Here is a 26,786-nt window from a genome sequence, read left to right as displayed (position 1 = left end):
GGCCAGTTAGGCATATGATGACATATTTTCATTATCATCTTCAAACTCCAAAGATGAAGGAGAACTCTATGTGAAGGATGTTGGTGCAATAGAAGGAAATGAGAAACTTGACGCACTCATAGCCAAAAAGAAAGAAATGATCAAAGACATGGACCTAGAAGAAACCAATGGGTGCAAGTAGTATTTGAAGAGGCAAGGAGAACTCAAAAAAGATAAACGAGAAAGAACATTGGTAATCACCAAACACATAATTGCAAAATTGGCCTAATATGTCATTTATGATCCCAATGCAAATTTCATCAATCAAATCTCTGTGCATAGAAGCGCTGGTGGAAATGAAGCTAGAAGCCAAAAGAATGAATATGTTGTACAATATGGTAGAACAAGGTAGGACCACTCTACAAGAAGCAAAGGAAAAATTGAAAGACACTTTGTAAGCTCCAGCGTCAGTCATGAAGAAGCCATCAAACCCATAAGAACTCTTACTAGATCTAGAATAGAAGCTACAACAATCTCAACACGAGATACAAACTTTAAAGGATAACTTTTATGCAGTAACTGACTCTACATCTGACTATCTATTCAAGACCCAAAAAACATTAAACCTCATTCAACAATTCAAATACAAGTAAGAGAAAAGAGCTATCAGACTGATGGAAGAACAATGTAAGCTATCCCCAATGACAATCATCATCCAAACACATATTGTAAATGCAGATGCACTAGTCACCAAAGTTCCAGGCAACACCATGAGTGAACTTGAAACACTCTTTGGCAATATAAAGAGTGAGATCATAGCTCTCACAAATCTAAAAGCATCATGGGATACTCATCTTGCCACCATACAAGGTCAATACCAATAAATATTCAGTAACCTGTAGCGACCTCATATAACCCTTTTTCATTGATGGAAAAAAGGGGGAGAATATACAAAGAGAAGAAGGTTAACAATATTAGGGGGAGAACATACAAAAAAAATGGAGTATACAGAAAAATAAAGGGGAGAATAAGAAATTTAAACATGGGGAGAATAATGATAGCAACAAAGGAGGAGAAACTAGAAATAAGAGAAGACTAGGAACAAGGAAAGAGTAGAAGGACATAGAAACAAAAGAGGGAAAAAGTGAGATAGACTCGTTGTAAAGGGGAATTTCTAAAAAATCCTTGCCAAGTTCATCTACCGATGACATGGTCCTCACTAGTACAAGAAAAGGAATGGTAACTAATTTTTCCATCAAAGGAACTTCGCAAAGCCAAAATGGATAGTGCTGGTAAATAATGTATTCCCATCAATGCCAAAGTTGGAGATTGTTGACCCTACAAGTCTCTTTGGCACAAAGGTTGAAAGAAGTAGGAAGTGTTCTCATTATTGGCCAAAGTATTTAATTGGAAAAATGTGTGGCAATCAATCGAAAGGAAGGAGAAGTAAACATACACTCTGGCACACCCACGTCAACATAGACAATAAGGAATGAATAATAGTTGATATGAGTCACCAACATAATGAGTCACCAATGATGTGATAGGAGGTAAGGAAAAAACTACAAAATCAAGAAAGGACGAAGGCCACCATTGGTTCACATAATGACTAACAAGACTACCAATCTAGACCCTAAGTATAGGAATCAAGGATTCCATGTGAACAAAAAAGACTTGGCATTCAAAATTTGAGTTCAAAAATGAGCAGAATAATCTAGTCATGGGTAATTGTGTTTTGACTTTGAGAAAAGAATATAAACAACCAAATCAGACAAGGTTGTTGTTGTTGAAGGTTGTTGCCACTACAAGAAGAGAAAAATAGAGATAGAATAAAGAGTGCAGAAAGAAGAAAACTACAAGATGGAGCAATTGTAAAGGAGGAAGAGATAGTGACAAGCTATTGAAGACAACCAAGGGAGAGGTGAGAACAGAGAACTCACAAAGAAAATTGGAAGATTAGTGCATCTTCAAGGATGCAAAGCAAAGATCTACACAAGAAGTCAATCAATGCCACATTTGAGGTCTAAACACATAGTATGCTTTCTTACCATTGCATTTATTTGTAGCTCTTAACAAAGCAAGCTTCATTGGTAAGCTTATTGTAAAATCCTCTAACAAAGTGTCTCTCAAAAGGAGATTTGTAAATCCTATAACAAGGTAGCTTTCACAAGCTTTTGTAATGCTAACAGATTGTAGGCATTCCTAACAGGATGTGCTTCCAGAAGAAGCACTTGTAGCTTTTAACATGGCCTTCCTTTACATGTATTTAAGGGCTAGTGGGTATAATATCCACATTGTGGATTTCACCCTCTAACCAAGAGTTTCCACGTATAAAAATATGTGTCAACTTGATGAATTCTTTTGTATGTTAACTTACTTTCTTTTATGTTATTGCATTTATCTCTCTTTTAGCTATCAAGGGGCTCATGATAAGCTTAGTCAAACCGGTTAGAAGGACAATCAATTTCAAGGAAGGTATTGATTCAACCCCCTCTCAATATCGGTTGGGACCAACACATTTACAATCAGATAATTTGCACCATCAAACTTCAGACTCTCTTTTCTCAAAAAATTTCATATCAAACCTCCTTCAAGTTGTTAAGCTCCTTCAAAAGGGCTACTCTAATACCAATTGTAAGGCCCAAAGAAGGAAGACACAACTGAGGGGGTGAATCAGTTGTATCAATTCTTATCATAAACCCTCTCAACCAAATACATTTCTGAATAACAAAAAGTAAACACAAGATTCGCAACACATAACACAAGAACACCATATTTGTTCTCAAGGAAATATGTTAGGGAAAACCCTAGTGGGAATCTAACCCACAAGAGGATGTACTATGTTAAAAGTATCACTTGGTTAAGAGCGTGAAAAATATAGAACAAAAGGTGCACATACACCCAAAGTCTTACAACCACATCAACAAGGCACACTACCCAAAGCATGTTGCTTACATTATAATCCCAGATTTGGCACAGGGTCGGGTTCATAGTCTCATTACAATTAAATCAAGATGTACAAGTAGTAAACCACAACTGAACTAACCAATATCTTTTATACCTATATAGTTCCAAAGAAGTAGAATATCTTTCTTCACTTATCATCCTTGCATACTTGCACATTCCATCTCTCACTCACTCCTCGCACAATTACAATTATAAATTGATCTCTCATTTATAACAATTGCAAAGGATCAACACCTACTAGGTGTAATAGTTGGCCTAGCATAATAAAATATATAACAAATATGATCAACGAAAAAAATGCTCTGAAATAAATTAATTAGGACTTAGATAGGACCCAAATCATCAACCATGTACACACTACACCATCACCAATGCAAGGCAAAGAATCACAACATATTACTTCATCAAATAGGTCAAGACCTAAATGAGGAAATACCCACACACTACTAAAATAGTGATTTCACTCTCCTTAATCAATGTAGACCACTAGGATGTGTTGGAAATATTCAAGACTATGCTAGGTTATTGAGAGGGGAGGGGTGAATTAGTAACCTTAAAAAATTTACCAAATTCATATCTTAATTGCAATAATCCAATTACCATTTAATTCATTGAATCAAATCTAACTGCACGCATGAGAAACTAAAAGCATAAAACATTCGTAACACTTGAACACAATAATTTGGTGACCCAGAAACCTTCCAAATAGAAAGTAAAACTGGGGTGGGGACGATACCCACAAAACTTCAATATTGCAGCATAAAGTTGGCCTGTTAAGGCTTACAATGATCATTTCTGATGATCTACCCTGTTAGGAGCAATTAGGACTCCTAGGTCCACCTTGTTAGAGGTTTTACAAACACATAATGAAGTATGCACTCAATAAAGAGATTTGACAAAAGACTATTAAGTCTACCTTGTTAAAGGATTTGGATTGGTTCACCAGTTAGGATGAAATAGTAGATCTCTGACTTACAACTGGATTATTGATAGAGATTCTTTGAAGTGTTGATCACCTTTATGTGATAGATATGACTCTGCTGCTCCTTTGCTGATATGGCCTTACAGTACACTTTGTCTATTGTTGATTCACATTTGCATGCTTGCTTACTACCTTAGATATGATACAATACATTACATATATATCAATCCAATTTACAAAATTACAAAGTCGGCCAATATACAAGTTAGCACCAATATTACAAAGTTAGCCCAAATGAAGACATTCGGGTTCTGAAGACTGACTTGGTCAAGTTCTAATACTCGGCATCCACTGTAACTACTCAGTATCATCATGAATTCGGTAGAAGTAGAAGTTCAATCCATACTAATCATCTCAAAGTAGTCTCGAACTCGGTCTACACTGGTGACTTGGTAAATATTGTGTAACTCGGTAAAAATTGAATTACTCGTTTACCATGACTGCACTTGATAAACACTAATCATCACATAGCTCGATTAACACTAACTTTGCTTCATATGAACTGCTAGCTCGGTAAAAACTGCAAAGCTTGGTAACCACTTAAATGCTCAAGTTGAACTGTTGGACTTCACATTGTTTGATCTGCTCAGTTTGAACTGTTGCATTTCACACTAACTGAATTCCTTTGGTAACTACTGAAATGCTCGATAGGAACTGTAGAGCTCGGTGGCTACTGAATTACATGGCAAACAGTATAGACTATATAATGAGCTTAGTAACCATACAAAATCTGAATAAGTGTTGTCACTAATAACAAACTTGACTAAATGTCAATAGCATGGTCATCACACAATCCAAGAACATAGACAAGTAGCATGAATACCATTAAAAAATGTGCAACATCTCGAGCACAAAATTGAAACTCATATTTAGCACTGAACATCGAGAACATTGAACTACCAAACTTAGTCAAATCAAAATATAGCTTGTTGTATTTGAATCATGAACAATTGTAACTATGTCAGACATAGTGATAAGGCACAATGATAATACCAACATCGCAACCCTTAAATCATCAAATCCAATTCATACCAAGGCAAACACTCAACCTCTACACTCAGGAACACTGCAACCATTAACCAAAAACTTGACCACAACTCATTCATGGGAACCTATGTAAGTTGGCAATCATCAACTTCAAACATCTTAGAAACTCCAACAAGAATAACATTTGTAATCTTCACTTTAATAACCAAAGCATCCTAAAATATTAAAATAGTACACTTTCTACAACAACAAATAATGTGTTGACATCAATGACAAAACATTAATGTCAGCAAGCCACAAACATCTAACCAACTCCCTAGCATATAGCAGCAATATCTAACAATCTCTAGCATGAAACCTATCAAACAAGTCTTGACTTGGCCCAAGATGTACAAGGCATGTATATATTCATTAAACATTGAGAGTTAGATTAAAAAGATGTTGTATTCCCCTTGTATAGATTAAAAAGATGTTGTATTCCCCTTGTATAGTGAAGAAAATAGTTTGGTAGGCTAATAATGAATGATGGGATCTTGGCCAATGAGTACATAGTTTTCAGAATGAGACGTGTCGAAATGTGCAAGGGGGTGCTTACAAAAGCTCTATAAGATGAAACTTGTGCCCATGGAAAATGAGGTCAATAAGCCTTTAAACCCTGATACTAGTAAGGGAAAAAGATCTCAAGTGTTCAAAAAAGGTGCAGCCACTTCTTTGCCGAGGGAGGGAAGTTTCTAGTCATCTAAGGGAGCTTGCTACACATATACCCTCTCAGGTCCAAGAGTAACAAAAAGATAAACATCAAAGAGAAACTTTTACAGTTGCGCTACTTCCTAGCATCGCTACTCTATCTCCTATGGTAGCTCTAATTACTATTCTTACTTCTTCCACAACAATATATGTCCCTTCCTACTCGAAGCTAAGGATAAAAGTATTCAAAATCAAAACAAAGAAAATGACTCAACTTCCTCTTCATGGAACATTTATAAGAGATTGATGAAGAAAACCCCCTCCATGGCCCCTATCACAGAGCCACTAGAAGAGGAGGAAGTAGAGAACATTGCCCTTCAGCTGGTCAGAAGGATCAAGTCTACCACAACATCTACTTGTAAGCTTGACTTGGGTGGGCCTTCTTTAGAAGATATATCAAAAACACTCGAATAGGTACAAGTCAAGAAGAGCAACCGAAAGAGCAAGGGATGACTAGAGAAATCCATAGCATTGAATTTGATTCGCTAGAAAAATAAGACCCTTTGGATCTTGACCAATATTGTGTTTTTGACTTTGAAGATCTTGCAGGGTTTCAAGAGACATTATTAATACAAAAAGGTGGTTAGTTTGATACAACGTGGATTTTATTGCAAGGCGTGGTTGAAACCATGATGGGGATGGTGACACTAGTGAAGAAATTCCCCACAAAGCTCAAATTCTTGCAACAACTACAGGAGGAAGAATTGCTAAATGTAAGGAATGAGATGCATCAATTTCAGCAAGTGGGTAAGAAACTCTAAGTTTTCCATTAAGACCAGTTGACTCAATTGGAATGCATGAAGCTTCCCTTCATTGAGGATGTCAATACAATTGTTCAAAAATTTAATCAAGCTTTCTCTATGCTTGTGGTGCATTTTTTAGTAAATAGAAGTGTTTCTTGTTAAATTTACTTTGAAATTTAATTAATTAGTGTTAGTTGTGAGAAATTTGCTCGTGGTGGTGGAAAATTGAATTTGATCACATTCTTTGTGCTTTCAAGAATGATTTTGTCTTATGTCTATGAATGGATATGGCTATGTAGTTTTGAGAGTTATAAGAAATTTTGCTAGTATTTCCTTTAATGAACTTGTACTTTAAATTGTAGATGCCAAATCTATTTTATTTCAAGTTTAAATGATTATATTTAATTTTTATTATGTAAGTTTGGGTTTGTTTCATTGTTGATGTCCTTGAGGTTTAAGTTTATGTTATTTCTCTAGATCTCATAACCCAATATCTTTAGAAAAAATCTGCAATTATTAAGTGTTAGTTTTAGCATATTAAACTTGTTGTTTGTACAAGTTTCATGTTCTAAATACTTCAATAAAAAGGTGAAGTAATTTCCATCCATTGACTAACTAAACTAGCAAATGCCCATGTTGTAGTTACACAGATTTTCATTGATCTACTCAACATAATTGCGAGCCAATCATACAGAACTTTGGGAGCAATTTGTGTAGCTCTTTCAGGAGAAGGATTTGATTTTCTTATCCATGTTATTGTGTATGTTATTGTGTCATGTCAACAACCTAGTCAATAAGTATATTCTTAACGTTGTTGTAAATGATTTTTTTGATGTATGTTTGTAATGGCCAACAGCTTTTTTTTAATTCCTCCCTTGTAATATGTGCTAATCACAGGGAAGTTTAATCACATGCATGGCAAATAAATCATGATACATTAAAATCACGTCGTCTTACTATAGAAGCCCTGAATTGCCATTAAAAGGATCGGACGAAAAGACTTCTCCTCACAACTACACTAAGAATCAAATCTTTAGAATACTTTCATATAAGACCTACATTCTATTTGATTGCTGCTCCATGAATAAACACAATACTTACTGCTTCAGTGAAATAATTAATATTGTTTTAAATTTCACTCTTACTAATGGAATTTGATTGTAAAAATATATCATATACCTCATGATTCCCACTTATCTTTTCCGAACATACCTATTAGTATCTATTAATAGATCAGGTGGTGGATACATGTTTTCCTTGATAGAAAGGCTCCGAGTCCAAAGAAATCCCACTTCCCACTTTCTCCAATGCGAGTGCCTCATTCGGCCCGCTGATATGTCGCTAGTTCTCTCCCACTCATTTCAAGTCGATACCCCATGCTTGATCAAATCGGCAACTTACTGCTACAAAAAAAAAAAATCATGCTTCACATGTGTCGCAAATCTTGACTCAGCAAATTCATTATGATCCGGAGCAGATTGAGCATTAAAGATACAGCATACCTGATAACGAGAACTGAGGCACAGAGGATTAGGGAAATGGGATGCTTGATAAGGCATGTGTAGGTTCAAGGATGGGAAGTACCCTAAACAACATCCTTAAGGTAAGGCAGTAGATAAAGGTCTGAGATTCGTAGAAGATCAAGACTCTAGGAAAACGAAAACTCGTGGATTAGGGTAAAGGGAAGTTCTATGGTATGGAAAGGGATGCAGGACACAAAAGCTTGGACCGCAACATTTTATAGCTTCGGTTAATTACATCCCCAAAGATTCCGAGTACTTAGGTGTGAGGAGGAAAAGGGGTTTGATGGAAAGAGAGAAAAAGGCGCATGAATATGTAAAAGACTTTAATAGATGTAGTTCTTTGGAGATAAAGCTCATAATAGAGTGCAACCAGGTATTTCTATTTCACCACTGGACCTAGGCAAGACCTCACAACATTTGAAACGTAAAATTTCCTGACAGGACTCCTACAAACCCCCGAAAAAACTAACCTCCTATTTGTACCAATTATCTTGTCTCTGCAAAAGACCTGCATATGATTATCTCATTATTTATTTACTACACAAATATAAGGCTAGAACAGAGCTAAACCAACTCAAAATTGACCCCAGCTCCGAGCTTTGGATCATGCTAATCTATGAGATATGTCCCTCAACATTTGTGTTCTGAGCAAGGAAACGTATCAATAAAAGCTATTGTCTGTCCAAGTATCTGGGACAGGAGGACATGGGACAAGGTCTTTGGGACAAGAATGTTTTTGCAGAATTTTGCTGTCAGTTATAAAATATTTAAAACAAACAAAAAGCAGCCGAAGTTTTAATAAATAAATACAATATGCTTACTTTTGCAATGACAATCCTCTCCTTTTTATCTCTTTAGGGATTTTAACATTTTTCTGCTCAAGAATTTTACTACCTGAAAAAACTATGCACCAAATGAAACAAGCAGTTAAGTCCTGAACATTGGAGACATCTCCCACTAGTCCCAAGTCCTTGGGACATCCAAGCCACCAAGTCCTCAGGATGTCTAGATGTAACCCAGACTTTCGGGATGGATCTCTAGTAACATTGAATTGAAAAAACTCCTAAATAAAAATGATATCAACACAATCATTATTGCTGGGAATCTCCACTTGTATCACCCCATCTAACATTGTAATTAGCTGCCAGGTAATGTGCCCCCACTGGACCCCGACTGCCATAGGGATAAAGCTCAGGCGCAACCTTCTTTGATTCTATTTCTTTCAACAATGGTGTGAATAAAGACCATGCTGCATCAAGTTCATCACTTCTGATGAACAGACGACGCTCTCCTTCAATTGCATCTAGAAGCAGTCTTTCATAAGCATCAGGAATTTCCTTAGAATACCTGAGAATGTGAATGACAAAAATAAAAATGTAAACTCAGAAAAGAAAGAAAACACAGCACCTTTCAAAAAAAAGTAAAATAAAAAAAATATTAATATTACAGAAATCGACAAGCCATCAAGCAATGAGTCCTCACTTTGCCGCATAGTGAAGATTCAAATTACTTCTGTCTAGCCTCATGCCCAAACCGGGAATCTTATTATTAATTTTCAGGTAGATAGCTTCATCAGGTTGGACACGAATGACGAGTTCATTAGTGGCTCGGTCCAAGTCAGTACCAAAACTTCTTTTGTATAAATTTCCTGGAACATGCCTGAACTGCACCCTAATCTCTGCACTGTAAATTGCAAAAGCATAAAAGACAGAAAAGCTGATGGCCATTTACAAGATGTCCAAGTATGTAAAAGAGTAAAACTTGTTCATCATCAATAGTATTTTCCCTTTATAAATTCGCAAATGTGTAAAGGATGCAATCATACCCTCTATTATGTAAAGCCTTTCCAGCCTTCATAAGAAAAGGTACACCATCCCATCTAGAATTGTCAATGAAAAGAGCAGCTGCTGCAAATGTTGGGGTTAGGCTGTTTTTGGGTACTGTCTTATCATCTGTATAGCCAGGATATGTCACACCTCCTTTAACATGGGCCTTGTATTGACCAATTACTACGTTTTCAAGTTGTAATGGCTTCATTGAGCGCAACACTTTGACCTGCAAATATTAAAAAAAATATTTTGTCCAATAAACCATCAATTTGCCTGGATTAGAATGAAATAACAGAATTCGACAAAGGAGCACTCTCAAATAGGAAGTAATACAATTATCATAACACAAGAGGAATGAATTTTTTAAAATAGCATAACTCTTGTTGAGGTTCAAAATAAAGTTTCGACTTTCAATCAACCTTCTCATTCCGTATGTCTTCTCCATCAAGAGACACAGGTGTTTCCATAGCAAAAAGAGCTAATATTTGAAGAAGGTGGTTCTGCATTATATCCCGGATTATCCCATAGCTATCAAAGTACCTATACATATCCATAAGAAAGAAATCCAATTAATATAAAATCAATGATCGGTTCAATATATCCAGAATTGGTTATAGAAGTACTTGAGATACAGCATGCCACATTTGATGCTTACCCTCCTCGACCTTCAGTTCCAAAGTCCTCTGAAAAAATCAGTTGTACATTTCTTATATATTGCCTTGACCAAAGTGGCTCAAAAACTAGATTGGAAAATCTAAGAACAGAAAGATTTTCTACAAGTTCCTTTCCAAGATAATGATCTATCCTGTTAGAAAAAGATACACAAATTAGAATAGCAACCAAACTACAGTATTGCAACTAGATATTTTCCATTTAAAGGCAAACATTTCAATAAAAATAAGGAAAAATGTGACAGTTCAAGATAATGTATTTCTGAGGTATAAATTCAAACACTTCAAATAATGGTAGGTACCGAAAGATCTGCTCTTCAGTCAAGTGTTGTTTCAGACCCCTTGTGAGTTCAGCAGATGACTCAGAATCACGACCAGAAGGCTTTTCAACAATTACTCTAGTCCATCCATTAGCAGAAGATGAAGAACGGCTGGCACATCTTGCCACATCCACAAAAACATTTGGGGGAACAGACAAGTAAAACAACCGATTTGCCAACCTCCCTGCCTGTCACACCAACTCATACCAGATAAATAAAATCTAGCTTTAACAGTAAAACCTCTGCTTGTATCCATTTTTGCAAACAAATAACAAAAAAAATCATATCCAAAAGCACTTCATAAACTGAGCATAAGAATACTGTTCCCACAAACAAGTGCTCATTAAAATCAAGGGAAAATACTACACCATTGTAGCATATTCTAATCATAACAATACTTAAACCAAAAGAACAAGGATAAACACACCAATAAATAAAACCATGTGTTTTCAGATGAAACATGCCACAGTTGATATCTTCACGTGCATACATATAATTTTGTAATATGTACAAACTATAAACATGTGTCATTTTCACATATATACATGTTCCATGGGAATGCTTCCCAACGATTTGGCTCTCATTCCTATTCCCATCTCCATACCCTTTTCCAAACCCCATTCTAGTTTTCTATTTAAGTATGTTTCTAAGATTTTAGGGGTAACCCTAGGTATCCACTTTTCATGTCCCTTCCAAAAGAGTTCTTCAGGAAGGACAGAGTTACAATCTTTCTCTCTATGGTGATCTGAGATGAAAATAGTCATATTGCTGTGTCAGATATATAAAGGGATATATGTATAATCCTAACATGGTGATCCTTTGGCAAGGTTTGAAGTAACGAGGACTGCAGGCATGGTAATAAAATAAGAGCTAGTTCCAGATTCTTCTTTTCCAGAGAATCTAATTTCAATTCAATACATAATTCAGGAAGATGTGGGAGTTCAGGGGAGGAAAAGCTCTCCATTTTTACCTGGATGTTACGAAGAAATATTTGAAAAATGGGATAATTTTTGAAATCTAAATGCGTACAAACAATGCAAGTAATGTCCTGGAAGTTATATATAATAAAAGTTTGTTGTATCTTTTCCAATAGTGTAATCCCTTATTTCATATAAAAGTAGCATTTGCCTAGGCTTTTCATCACAATTATTTAGCTAAACAATAACTTCACCCAAATTAAAATAAAAAATTACAAAGTTTTGGTCTATAGAAGTTGCCTTATCACAATTATAATGAAGTACAATACATAATCCAAAATTCGTTTCTTGTATTCAACACGGTATTTTGCAAAATCAAGTTCCCAAGATTGTGAGAATTCAATAATTATTAATAGTTAAGTTGCTGATTCAGGGATGGGTAAAAGTTTGAGTTTGGGTTCAGCCAGAATGGTATTTCTTTATCTTGGGTATAGGTATAAGCCTGTGCACACACATATATGCATATACATACATACATTCATATGTATATACACATAGATAGATTGCTATATCTATATATACACATGTATTGTGTTGGAAGGTGTCATTCATGAAGGAGAACTTTGTTGTCATGCCATATTCTTTGTCATTGATATCAAGACACTTCTGTTGACTTATCTAGTTATGGCTCTTGGATATTCAGTGATATAGTCAATATTTCTTTTGGTCCACATGAATAGATATGATAATAAGGTTTTGACAGCATGTTCTGGTACATCTATTGATTCTTTATTCAAGAATTCACAGGTTTTGGTGCTTTGGTCATATTGCATTCTTGGTTATGTAACTTGGTTTAATAGTTTCTCTGTTTCTGTGGAACAGAACAGGTGATCAGTATGTCTACCCTTGATTGCATGGATTCTTTTGGTCCTATTTTGGGACCTGGTTAAGGTAATCTCAAATTGATATCAGTATAGGTCAGATTATGGCCGACATACAGAAGCGTGCACAAGATGTACTCTGGATTTACCATGCAGTGAACTATCCTAACCGACTACTTAATGCAAGGGTTTGGCCAACACAAAATATGTTTGGAATCAGTATATATGTGCTATATGCATTCCTTCTTGGTGGGTATGTGACAAATATGTGAATCTGAGAATGAATATCAGTATTATGTAGCAAAAGCTTAAAGCAGCTAATTGAGGATAAATGAAGTGTATCAAGTCAGTATTTTGAGCTTTAAAGGAATTGTTTTGTGCATAGGGAAGCTGCAATTGTATCAGTTCATTTTTACTTACTCATCATTCTCTGGGCAGTGAGCCTTTTCTTTTGGGCAGTGAATTATGCAGTGACCACTTGTAATATTCTATAACTAATACAATATCAAGAGTAAACCCTCCCTGTGGTTTTCCCATTTGGGCTTCCACAATAAAAAATCTGGTGTTTACTTGTGCTTATGGTGTTTGTGCTTCTGATGATTACTTTGATCATGAATGTTAAGAATATATTGTGATGCATTAAGATCAAATAATCCTAATTGCCAAAAAACAAAATATTTTACATTGTTATGACCCTCCACCTCTGAATTGGATTGTTCATAAAGGAAAGCTACATACCATGATAGAGACATTGAGTGTCCAATATTGTTTAAGAAGACTTTGAGAGTGCAAACCAAATGAAGTGACAAGCTCATCAACATAGGATGGAACACCAATTTAAAGTGGGTGACACTGTGTTGTTTTGTATTCAACCATATAAGAAATTAACATAAAGAAGCATAGCAAGCAAAAGTTTTAGATGAATGGAAAGGTGGGTGAAATGACCTATGCAACAAACATCCCCAACAAGGGAAGAATCCACAATTGGATCGTGTCTCTTGCTTGAGGATGAGGTGTTGCATACCTATTATATACAAGGAAGCAAAGCTTGTGTTGGAACTAGAGCTAATTATTGGGTAAGAAGTGAAAATTCAAGATAGAGCAATCAGGTTAATGAATTGAACTAGCATAGTTTTCTTGTAGAAGATGCAACACTAGAGTACTTGAGTTTTAATCTTTAGCTACCATCAATATGTGAATGGAAAGGACAAGACATCCATGTGGCAACCTCCCTGAAGTCCGTGACAGTTTGGATCCTAGGACATTAGGGGGTGGAATAGAAAAGCATTAAAGAAACCCCAGTTCTAGTGTATGTGTTTACTTAGGTTACATTTTTCCACTTTGTGGCAGAGAGTCCATTCGAAGTATCTAGTCCACTAATGCGCAAAAATGACAAACATAATGTTCTTTTCCTAATTTTGTTTTTTCCCGTGTCGCCTTTTCCCAATTGTTGACCCTTACTAGTGTTTGAGTCACAAAATTGCATACTTTGAAGTTCTGTTGTATCTTATGCATTCATTTGGTGCCACTCTGATAACATGTTTTGGTATACATTTAGCCAAATCTCCAACCTTTATAGATTGCGAAGATGCTGAGTGACTTTAATGTTTCGATTTTCTATTTTTGTACATTTCCCACACCTCTTATAAACTTGTCTTGTTCTGGCCACTAATGCAATTGTGGTAGGGAGATATTTATCACCACATTTGTAGTAGCACCTATGGGTAATGAAATGTTTTAAAACATTTAAACGACCAATAGCTGACCCTTGCAGAATTTTTGCCTATTTAAAATGGCTATTGTTCACACCAGTGACCAACCTATTAAAGAAGCCCTTATGACCCTCAATCTTCATCTCAAGAAAAAATTTAGAAGTTCTCTTTGTTCATCTCTTAATCTAGAAGCTTTCACTGGATCTTGGGGGTTTTGAAATCTTTAGCAATAAGCATTTTAAAATTTTCTTCTATATTTTTAAGCTATGACTCAATATTTCCTAAAAAAATATTTTCCTATATTCCTACCCCACATTCATATACCAAACAACTCTTGGCATCCTCGGCAAATCCCATAACCCTTAGTTCCTTGGTCCACCATTGCACTCGCAGCAGTAGGAAATATCATATGAAATCCCTGCAATAGTTTATTTACAAAAAAACCTTGCACTTGTCCAGCACACATCCAATAATTTCCAAACTACATGTAGGATTACAATTTCAAACAACAATTGAAGAAGACAGATCTTGACAGTCCCAGACATTCTCATCTAACTACAGAATTTCAAGCCCTTTTTCTAACTATACGTACAGCGAGTTTTAGATCTAAAAGCACAATGACAACATCTAGATCAATACACACATTTCCTAAAACCTCAAAGTCTATCTAAGCAAGAAACATTGTTACTTTATGAAGGTTGTAGAAGTTAACTCTACAATATAAGTCTCTACTGTGAATCCCAAATTCTAAATATAGTCTACGTTCTATATAATTTTTTATCTTCAATTCTTTAATAACAAGAGACAATTGCACCAATATAGCTGGTTCTAAGATGTGATAAAGCTACCACCATCGTTGGGACTCAAATCCATAGATTTTTGCTCTAGTTCCTTCTACTTTTTGCCTTTGCTAGCCCAAGTTTGTAACCGGTTTGAGATAATTTATGTGGGTCTCTAGTGTGTCCCCTTCTCTCAATTGTTGTCTTACACCATTTGTTTCATGCCAATATTCCAAGTTTTAAAATCTATAATTGATTGTGGCATGTTGTCAACCTTTTGAAATGCTTCTAAAACTTATGCCAGGGGCTGAAAGGTTCTCATAACCATGTCAATGCCCAACTGGTGCAGGAGCACCTAGGATTAGGCTAAAAAACCTTAGTTCATTTTGGGTTGTAAATGACCCTAGCCAGGTCATTGTTAGAATAAGGGCTCCATGAGGGTCGAAGGGGTGTGCTAGAATAGTTTGTTTGTTGCCATGTATGTTTGGGCACAAGTTGCCAAGAGTTGTCAAGGACTTGGCAAGTAGTTGTCAAAGTTGGCCAAGTTGGGCCTAGTGTGTCAACTAACCCTACAAAGCTTGTTAAGAGTAGAAAGGAGTGTAGAGATGTCCAAGATAGCCAAGGAAGGCATCCTGCACCATTTGGAAGTGATTGGAGGTTTATATAAGTAAAAATGTTCAAAATATGAAAATTTGTCGATGACAACATTGTGCGAGATTTTGAAAATCACCCCAAATCAGTTATGGGTCAGTTTGATCGGTCAGAACAGGTGATTGGGAGGTCTTGTGTACGAGTTGGTTGAGGATTTGAGCAAAATAGCAATCAGATAGCATATCACTGTAATTTTGTCACAATCTGACTTGCAATTCGAGCAACTACCTTTTAATGGATTGAACTTGTCAATTCCTTGTTGGATTTAGTTGGCTTACATTGTTTTCTTTCACTGAAAGTTTTGGTAGGAAGTTGTGAATAGAGTTACTTAGCTAAATAAAATTCCAAACCCGTTGGCCTGGTCACTGCCAGTTCTAGGGTTTGATCAATAAAAATGCCATTTCCTTGAATCCCCACCGTGGGTTCTTCATAGGCAATTAGGGACATGAAAGGGCATCCAGTGTACAATCTAATACATCAATTTTGGGTTGAAATCATGCAGTTTGCTATTTTTCCTTTCTTGCACTAGGCGAGTCTGCAAATACCCGGCTAGGAGCAAGACTAGTAACAATTAGTTGAAATAAGTAGAGTTGGATTGGCACGCGAGATCAAAGGGTATGGAGGTGTTGATAGGAGTCTAAAGAACACCTAGCATTAAGGACAAGAAGTGATGAATCCATTTGAGCAAGGAATTCTCACAAAAAATTGTAAACAGTTCAAACCCTTAGGGCCTGTTTGGCAGCGGGAGTATGAGTGGAATAGGCATATGTAAATTCTTTAAATTTTGAATTCTCTATTTTGGTACACCAAATCGTTATTGCAAATAGGAATACATATCCCAATTTTGGCCCAAAAATGAGCATCTGTGATTCCACCTAAATAGGTGGAATTAAAATACCTATTCCTATTCCAGTTTTACTTTTTTAGAAAACATAAATTTTTGGGTCCATGAAAATTGTGGCGCCCAAGTTTTGCGCTCATTGTATTTGGGCCTTTGTTATCAAGCGAAGGAGCTTCTATCATTAATATCTGGTAATGGCGCTTTGTAAAAAAATCAGAATTTTCAGCAAGAAATGCCCTTCACCGTGTGACCGTGGGGTTGGAGAATTTGTGGGGTTTTCTTCGTTCTTCCCCAAGTTGCCATTTTCCTCCAAAGGAAGCAGATTTGTTTATGAATTTTGCTCAATTTTGCTGTCGGTTTAATTTTGGTTGTGGTGAACTTGCACAGTTGTACATTAATGGTAATGCTTTTGTTTGGGGAAAAATATGTTGTTTTTGGCATCCCCTATGATGGAAATTCTATTGTGGAAGGCATATCTTTGTTTAGTTTTTCCCATTATTTTGTTGTAGTTAAAGAATTAGGAGTTCCTTAAAGCCTATAACGATACAAAATAATATCGCCTTCCATTTCTTGCAGATGTATTCTTCTTTCTTCCTCGGCATCTACAGGTTGAATTCAAAACCAGCGGTGTTCTTTTTGCACAACCAAACATAGGATAAACATATTCCCCATCAAATTTTGGCTGAACCAAACAGAGAACAGGAATACATACCCCCATTTTCTATTCCAAAATAACAATTCCTATTCTAATATTCCTATTCACATAGCCAAATAGGCCCTCAGTAATTAGGCATATTTTGCAAAAGGTGGAGTACAGACACTTTGGGGAATCCAAACCCTAAAAATCCTAAAGCTCTTTCAAAAGGGTATTAGGATCATAAATTGCTTCTAGGGCTTGTTTGAAGAAAATTGGAGTTATTTGTAGAAAAGTGTGATCCAAGACCTAATTAGGCCTAAAAGGCTACTAGGCCTTTATACAAGCAAATCTTGAAATCAATAGAGAAAAGAAACCTAAAACTTATGAAATGGAGTCTAAAATGATTGAAAGAAGTTTAGGAGCCAATCCATACTGCTAGATGAGAGCCATGTCTATGGTGAAGAGTTGAGGGAACGTAACTTGTGAGTTCTAGTGTAAGAACTGAAGTTCACCCTTGGTAGAGAGATCTTAAGTAGGAGGAGTTTGAGTGGATTCTCCTCAGAGTAGGGGTTAAAGAGTGAACCCTAGAGAGGTCAAAGACAAGGCCTAGACAAGAGCCCAAGTGATTCAAGTGACAAGATCTCCCTATTACCAACTTAGTTTTTATAACTTCTTCGTCCCAAAATTTGATTATCTTTTTTGTCAATGCTTTGACAAGGTTTTGAAAGCTTTGTTGGGAACTGAAGAAGGTTTCCTAACATTTTTGTGTTAATTGAGAATCTTCTAAGCCTTTATGCTTCAACAAGTTGCAAAGGTTCTAATATCTTTGTCAACTCCCAACAATGTTTACACGATCTTGTTAGAGGCTAACAAACTTTTTCTAACCTTTTGAATTTGGCCAAGTCTGGTGTTTGCCAATGAGTTTGGTGCAGGTTTCAAAACTTTTGTCTGCTCTTGACACAATTCTCCTAACGTTGCTAGAGCCCAACAAGGTTTTTCAAAGCCTTTCAAAAAGTGAAAGATAATAATATCTTTAAAGGCTTGTCAACAAGTAGAGAAGGATTAAAAGTCTATTTCATCTCCCAACAGAGTCCGTGCAACCTGATGGAGCGCTAAATTTTAGCCCTCCATTTGTGCACATTTATCAGTTTTCAAGCTGCTGATGAAGGATGCATACAGAAATGACAGAAGTTTGGAGGTTTGGAGATGCTTGCTTCACAGCTGAGAAACTACATAACAACCGGTATAGAAAGCACAGAGCCTAAAACTAACTCGCAGCAGCAGATTCAGTACTGTTCGCACCTTATCAACTAGCAACATGTCTTTCATCAATGATAAGGAACAAGGTGCCATTGAATATTATATAGAAGTCAAGGACGTTAGCTCTGAGGCAGAATAACACCATAGAAAATTATGCTGTTTAACAGGCCAGATTATGTTTCTACACAAGAAATATGCAAGGAACGATCCCGGTAAAAGTATTTGTAGGAACGGCATTCACAAAGATCATTGAAATTACTAGAAATAGCCTGCGGTAAAAGGGGTAAAGAATGATAACCAGCGTTGATAAATCTCCCAATACATATGAGACAAGTGTACCATGTTGACGTTGAATTCAGAAGGGGCTGAAGGTAATATATGTGAGAAGACTTCCAACTTGCGTACAAAGCACTGGACCCATTGATGAGCAACATATGCAACGGTGGGCTATGTTTGAACAAACAACGAAAGCTATTAATAATGAAGACATTCGAATGATGCCGTAAATAATTGATTTTGAAGGAGGCCCAAGTGCCAGGATGGAATTCACGTCATAGCTATGATGGTGCAACAACCAGACACAATGCCAGAAAGAACGATGCCAGGAGGACATGTAGGAGTTTGTAGAAATTGAAGGCGTTCTTGCAAGATGGATACTGGTGCGACACAATTCACGTTGAACGCCAACGCAACAAAAGAGATTTCGTTTGTGAGATGAATCTCGATCATTCCCTAGAAAATCATTATATGATTTAAGCAAACTTTTAAGTTACAAAAATTAATCGGGAGTATTTAGGAGGCATTGATATGGTTAATTAGATAACAAAAATAATCATTCCCTATGATTATTTGTTTATTAAGTAATAATTTACTTTCAAAGGTGTGATTTAACTTATGAAATATGACTTCTTATTTGAAAAGTTACATCCAAAGGCATTAGGAGCGTATAAATGCAAGTTAGAAGTTGAAGACAATCCAACATCCGAACATTTTATATTCTTTCAAGAGAAAGTATTTTATATTTATTTATTGTATGGAGGAATAAGGAGTATATTATGACTTCATAATAAAAATTCTATTATTTTATTTTAATAATAAAATTAAATGTTCTTTGTTTATTATTAAAAGCATGGAGATTTAAATTGCAGGAAAATCGTCCTTTATAATTATTTTTTGGAATTCTATTTACAATTTAAATATTGGATAAGTGGACACGGTCATTTAGCATTTTAAATTTGATCATTACAGATTTTGTGAATATTAAATTGTTTTCGTATCTATGTCCAGTTTGTCTCCCAGAGGAGTTAAAATTCAATCTGGACTAATTTAAGATTGCATAAATATTTGATCTGTCACATCTTGATTATTTGATTATTGGCAGTAACGTGTGTAAAACATTATAAAGTTGTATATGAAAATTTATTGAAGTTAACTCTATTGTCCGGATGAGTAGAGGCACTAGTCTTTTTATTACTGAAGTCAGAAAATCTATAATTTCCTTCCTACAAGCATCAAATTAATTATTATTCAATTTAACAAAACATTCAACCATTATCCAGTATTCAGTTTCATTTTGATTGAGTTCGAAGACCTTGCCAACCGAAGAACTCCAAAGCTTAACTTCACTATAGAAAAGCTTTGAACCAAACAATCAGTGTTTGAGGTGAAGGTTTACCCGCTTGGGTGTAGTGGAGCCTGAAGTGCAGGGGAATTGAGAAGTATTCTTGTTCGTTGGCCAAAATTGATTGCAGAATCCTATCGGAAAAGTGGCAGGCTCTTGGATTTCCAATCTGCAGTTTTGGGAACCAACACAACCTAGTCATACCTTGACATATATTCTGAGAATTCTTGGAACTTTGGAAGTATATAAGTATTAGCATCAATAACTTGGGATGGTTTCAAAAACCCTGTCAACTCTCAACAAGGCTTTGGGCCGGGGCACAACATTTACCAAATGAAGAGTGTAATAGAAGGGTACCAATTGCTTCAAATGTTTAGGAACCCTGATGGTTCTACTTCTAACCAATGCAATTTATGACGTTCCCTTGAATTTTGAAAGTTTTTGCCATGTGAAAGCTATACAAATGAAGCAATTTGCAACTACAATGAAATGTAACTAATCAATGACAATTAAATCAATCCTGTTACAAATTGAATGGACTGTAATTTATTTATTTTTTACCCAGCAGTTCAAAATATACATCCAAATGGCAAATACAACAATACTTTGCAAGAGTTCATACCCAGAATGAAGAATACACCATTTATTTTTAAATCTGGGCAGAAATGGCAACTGCTGTAGCTTTATCCAGATTACTGAATGTTTATTCAGATTTAAGAAGGTGTAGTTTCTGCCCAGAATTAGTGAACAGTGGCAAGAAGTCAAATACCTCTGAAACAAGCACCAAACAGCCTTCCAAAGAGATTCATTCTTCCCACAATGAGCACGTGGATTTATTGATAGCTGGGACATGGCAATGAATGTCTGATATAGTCTTTCAACTTGCAGCACACAACAAGAATCTGATTGCCCTATGTATTCAATGGATAACTTACACAATAAATGCCCAAACACCACTGATATATGCTCTCAAAATGATGATGAATCTTGTATATTATGGGCACGTGCTCACACAACACCTTAGAAACTCTAGGCAACTCTCTAGGTAAGTTTCTATAAATGTCCTTTGAAACAGAGTTGAGTTCATTCCTCTTAATAGTGTAAAGTAGAAATGGACATATCACAGCGTTGAGGCCTTCCAGCTGAAATCTGACTCAAGCTGATTAGGGGAGGTAGGCTTTTAGATGCAAGAATTGTTTTGGCCTACGGTATTTGTCAAAAAAATTTCCACAAAAAAAGGGAAACTTCCACCTAAGGTTTCTTGGTGCTAGGATGCTATAAACCACATAATCTAATTGTGAACAGCCCATGGGAAGAAGAATATTTTGCGCAAGTATCGAACTTAACAAGAATAATATCTCAATGTCTCAATAGATTTCAGATCCAGCATTCTGTAAAGCATTTAAAGTGGCCTTTTCAGATGTCTCCCCACACTCCAAGATTGCTTTGATGGAAAATCAAACAACTTCTCTACAAAAGAATGTACCTCCTCTGAATAAGTGATGCAACCTCATATGCCGTGTAAACCAAGGGTCAAGCAGCCATTTATTTGAACTTTGAATGACTACATGCCATACAGATGATAACTACCTATCCTAATTAAATAGTCCTGGTTTTTAAGTTTTAACATGAAAACCTGTGAATAGCATTGCTCCATTAAACAAAACTCTTAGAAGAAAGGGATTTTCTAATAAAAGATTCATTAGGAGCCTCTCATCAGGAGGAGGTAATATCAAAGGAACAAGAGTCTACACTTCTGGAATTTCAAATCCCTAATTTCTACCTTCTGGCACATATTTGAGTTTCAGTACATGCCAGAGACTTTTTCTCTATGTCGTGTCTGATTATGATTGATATCCTCTTACAATGTCGCCTTCCAAAGAGTAGTTAGAGATAACTGTTGAACCTAATTTATTTTAGTAAGTTAATGTTGAAATATGAGGGAATAAATATCACAATTTGACTTCTTGTGGAAAATATCTCCTACTTATCAATGATGAGCTTAAGGGGCTTTCCAATGAATGGTTCATAAGGCACAACACTTGGTAAGGTTTTGCAAATGGGGTTTAATAAGCAGGTGGGTTTAACCATGGAGGAAACTCCGTTGTTAAGCACACTCAAGCTGGAGCAGTACTGGGATGGGTGACCTCCCAGGAAGTCCCAGTGCTTCACCTTTGTGAGCATCACCTAGGTCCAATGAGTGCTAAGTGTTCCATTTATTCTCATGAGAGATGGATTCGTGTGAATCACTACTCATGAAATATGAGTCAATGAGTTTGACTCAAATAATACATAGTTAATTCTGATAGCAATATCACAACTTAAAGTTGTAAAATATAATAGCATTTTATGGATAGCTTTATTTAATTAATACAATGAGGTAAGATGTGAAAATTAAAGATAAATATTGAAATGTCACTTAATTAATGAGCTTAAATGAAATATTTTAAAGTAAAAATTCAAAAAGTCCTTCAGGAATGTTCTTAGGAGATATATAAATGAAGAATTGGAGGCTCAGTTGGATATGGTTATTTATTTTTCTTCTATTGTGGATTTGGAGTTTTCTTGTTGGAGGAAAAAACTAGGATGAAAACCCGAAGGGTAATCAGTTTCAGTTGGAACATCTGCCCTAATTGGTTGCAGGTAGAACTACTTAGGATTCACACTTGGTATAATTGATTGAAGGTTGATAAATTGTGTAAGTATTGCAGGCAAGACAGTTTATTTGTTATATGTAAGTTTTGGAGGGCAGGATATGGATGCCATGGTTGCACAATGACATATGGAGTGAGTTGAAACAATCAACTATTACACATAAGCTGGTTTTTGGTCATGAAGAATTTGGGCGAATAAGTATTTGCTTTGTCGGGTTATTGAATTTGAAAGTTCGTTGCTAAAAGATGGTGTTGCTGGGCATAGGAGTTCACTTTCTTGTAAGGTGTCAAAACTGGTTTCTACTGGACAATACACGGTCGATTATTGAGGCATTGATGTGGTCCTTGCTGTTTGACTTGCTGTATCAGTGTGAGGCGTTGGATTTATAGTTGCTGGGTGGTGTTAATGAAAAGACAAACAAAACATTGCCGGGCACTATTGTTAATCCAGCTAGACGTGCAATAAGGGAGACAAGTTGAGGGGTTTATGACTGAATAAATCAATTATTTGGAGGTGTTAGACAGTCCTTGCTGCTGACAGCATTCACTTTCAAGCTATGGCATGAGGACAGGTGTTGCTGGAGGATGTTGACAGTTCAGATTTGTTATTTCTGCTATCAAGGTGTTGAATCCTCTCTTAGAAATCAGAATCGGTTAATGTTCTTGTAATCTGAATGTTACATTTACAGTCTAAAATATTAAACATTGTTGTTATCAGCACTTTCAGAGATGTATACTATTGTTATTTTATTCTTGAATGTCAATACAACCTTTGATGTTTAAATGATTTCAATGTCCTACTAAGTTTCCAAAATCCAAGCATCAACATTGCAAACAGAAACCTTCACATTTACATGCATAAAACTGTTTGTCAAAATATCCATTGGGAAAAAGTGCAAAATTTTGGAGACAAAGGTGTAAAGTCTTCACAACTTTCATCTCTAACAACAAAAAGGACAACATTGAGCACAAGATATAGTGACCTCAAGACAACAATAATTTGATTATGATATTGCTTTTCCAAAAGGGAAAGGTTTTCAACAGGACAACAAACATAAGAGAGTCAAACCAAAATCTGCCAGACATATTCAGCCCAGCTACCTCTTGTTCCTTCAATTTTATGTCCAGCTCTCTAAAGTTGTCCTCAGAGCTGTATTGTCCTGAATGATAAAAACAACGCCGTAAAAACTCCTCCATTTTATCTCCACAGTTTTCCCTGCCAACAGGCAAAATCTTCAAAAGAACTTCACAAAACCATGAATTTCTTGATTACCAAAATGCCCTTGAAAACTTTCTTTCATGAATTTAGAAATTGAATTTTGCTTCTAGAAAATCAAGGCAACATTAATGTTTAAAAACACTTTTCAGAACCATTACAAAGTAGACATGCAGCAAATTAAGTAAAAATTACCTCTTATCAATCCTGCAGGTAAGTGTACCACTAATAATTTTTCGTAATTCTGCATCAGTCATGGTACTCCGTGCATAACCAAATATGGTAAAATGCTGCTAGGACAAGGAAAATAATCAGCAACAAGCTGTGACTGATTCATTTAGTTAGCAGGCTGATCAAATTCACTCTTTTAAACAGCATTTTCAACTTTCTGTACAGGCACCATTCTTGAAATGGCTTTTATAAAATGTGATTTTGAGGGAAATACATCCATCCAAAGAGTTAGAATTAATCAAAATAACATAATTGGCATCCATTGGATCAAATAGAACATGCATTAATATTCAATTGCAACGCATCTTCAAAGGAAAAACAAAGATCGATGCTAACTACTGGCTAAATAAAAGACCATCCAATCCACATCAAAAACAAACACATGAACATCACATGATTTAATGAGTAAAATATTTTAACTGCAATAGCTACAATTCATATAAATGAATTACACCATGGAAAGTTGTTATACAAAACAATCTACTTTAGATTTACTTCAATAATTATGAACATGGTGTAATGTTCCCTTTTGAAATATGCAAGACAGTACTTAATTATATAATTCCTACTTGAAAAATTGCCGAATTCAATTTACTAAGAAGTAAATATTGTAATTGATTCAAATCCACACATGCATGTCCAATTGTGATCACAATGAAATGTATATTACTTGTATTCCAAATGCACACGCTGAATCTCAGTATACAATTTTGAAGGCTGTGTCTGACATAACAATATAGAATATGCTCAATAAATCGAATGGCTGTCTCTGATCTATGTATATATTCCACACTGCATATGCAGGTTGCTACAATGTTCACTGGCAGAGATAAATGTTGTCTCTGATATTCTGAAATTGTTTATGCACAAACTCTCTGGATTGTGAAGCCATCTCTGATATGGCAATATTGGTGTATGCTTCTTATGTACATGTCGTCTCTGATGTACAATTTAATATCCTGCACCATCATGCTCTTAACCGAGTGCTTTCCACAAGGGAATATGTATATTTATCAAATATCAAATCTTCGCTGCCTTTTGGTGAGCCGATCGGCTTGTATAAATATGTTCATCAAATTATGAAAGGATGGGGGTGGAAAGACGTCACCCTTCATAACAACTGATAATTACATGGTTCACTGAATAATCATTTATGATTATTTGGGGAACTCACAGTGATAAATATATACCTGATATATGGATTGGAAGTGTGCTTCAGTCTCATGATGCATGGTGATTATGTTATTAAGCCCAAAGATATATTTATTGGTTGTTATCATTGCAGTGATATGAGTATGCATTAGTGACACAAAATATGATGCTTAATGCAATGTGATGATAGTGAGTATTTGATGCTTAATGTGAATTCTGTGGTAAGGGTGGATTCAAATAGAATAATGTAGCAATGATGTCATTATGTGGGTAATGATAATGGCTTGATTACATCTACATGGATGTATTTATGTATGCTATAGGTTTCATATATGAATGTATTTATGATTATGAATGTGATGGCGCATCATGGATGGATGAATTCCTATGGATGGCAAATATGTATGAAATGTGATGCATATCGTGATGGTGATCACATGATGATGGTCGCAAACTGATCATCAAGCAATTGATCCATCATGCATCTCACTAGCGCTGATGGTATATGCGAGTAATTATTCGGAGTTCACTTCATATCATCAAGGCTATTCTCCATGGTGGATGGATGTCTTAGTGAGTGCCAAGCTCCATCTATCATCAAATCAATTGTAAACTATTGTGCCAATTTCAAGAAACGCATATAATATACAAGACAATGTATGTTTCTTTACTTGCCCATATTTACATTTGTTATTTTATTGATTTGAAATAATAAGATATCAAAGTCTCCCCTCTTTCAAAAATGATTGCCCACAAGCATTTGACTGTTCATACCTTATGGGTTTCGTCTTGAGTTGAAGTATATCCTGAATATTCCATCATTCCTTTTAAATATCTTGATTCTTGAATGTGATTTATTTCTTGGATTCTGCAAGGAGAAAAGCTCCTTGAGACCACTTGGTGGTACTTTGTTGATCACTTTCTTTATATAATGTGGAGGTGGTGTATTCTGAGCAGGTGAGATCTCCTTGGTCTGTAATCCAAGTGTATTTCTTATCTCCATCCTTACTCTTGAATGTTTGTTTGTTAACATCTTTTTAAAGGGGCCTATATACTTCATGTAATCCTAGTATGGACTTAATACTTTCCAATTTCAGGATGTGGAATTGAGTTGAGTAGGTGTAATCTTCCATTTGCAAGGTGAGATGAGTTATAGGGTTACTCTAAGTGGATGCTCTATTGTCTAATTTTATTTTGAAACCCTTGTGCTTGAGTTTTGGTATGTTGTGTTCTTGAATCCATTTCTGACTGAGGAAATTGTGGGTAGAGCCAGTTTCTAAAAGCACCCTTATGTGTTTCTCTTCAATTTGAGCTTGTATTTGGAATGTTTTGAGTAGAGCCTTCTATGCTAGCTAGTGTTCCTTCTTCTTTCCCTTCTTTTGGGGGTTTCCCTTTCAAATTTGTATCACTTCTCAATCCTTCCTCTTCTTCACTAGTAGGTCTCACCTTTATGTAGTGAATTTGTCCCTTCCCTTTACAATGATCA

The 26,786-nt window shown here is 35.8% G+C and overlaps 1 protein-coding gene across 1 annotated transcript in view; it reads right to left on the bottom strand.

Annotated features, from left to right (window-relative positions):
- Positions 1 to 8,694: 8,694 nt before the first annotated feature.
- The window catches only part of LOC149534894 (glucose-6-phosphate 1-dehydrogenase, chloroplastic-like), a 62,216-nt gene continuing 44,124 nt past the window's right edge, over positions 8,695 to 26,786 (bottom strand). Inside the window, exons 3-10 of the mRNA XM_089807465.1 lie at positions 24,113 to 24,207; positions 23,803 to 23,917; positions 10,731 to 10,936; positions 10,413 to 10,562; positions 10,177 to 10,297; positions 9,754 to 9,983; positions 9,411 to 9,611; positions 8,695 to 9,275 (exon numbers count right to left, since the gene is read on the bottom strand). Coding sequence (XP_089663591.1) covers positions 9,020 to 9,275; positions 9,411 to 9,611; positions 9,754 to 9,983; positions 10,177 to 10,297; positions 10,413 to 10,562; positions 10,731 to 10,936; positions 23,803 to 23,917; positions 24,113 to 24,207 — 1,374 coding nt within the window. The 3' untranslated portion in view covers positions 8,695 to 9,019. The remainder of the gene's footprint in view (positions 9,276 to 9,410; positions 9,612 to 9,753; positions 9,984 to 10,176; positions 10,298 to 10,412; positions 10,563 to 10,730; positions 10,937 to 23,802; positions 23,918 to 24,112; positions 24,208 to 26,786) is intronic.

The sequence above is a fragment of the Cupressus sempervirens genome, chromosome 10, assembly GCF_028749045.1.
Source record: "Cupressus sempervirens isolate cs-2001-9-10 chromosome 10, ASM2874904v1, whole genome shotgun sequence".
Taxonomy (NCBI): domain Eukaryota; kingdom Viridiplantae; phylum Streptophyta; class Pinopsida; order Cupressales; family Cupressaceae; genus Cupressus; species Cupressus sempervirens.
Note: the sequence above shows the minus strand (reverse complement) of the source record. Positions and strands in the feature narration are given on the sequence as shown.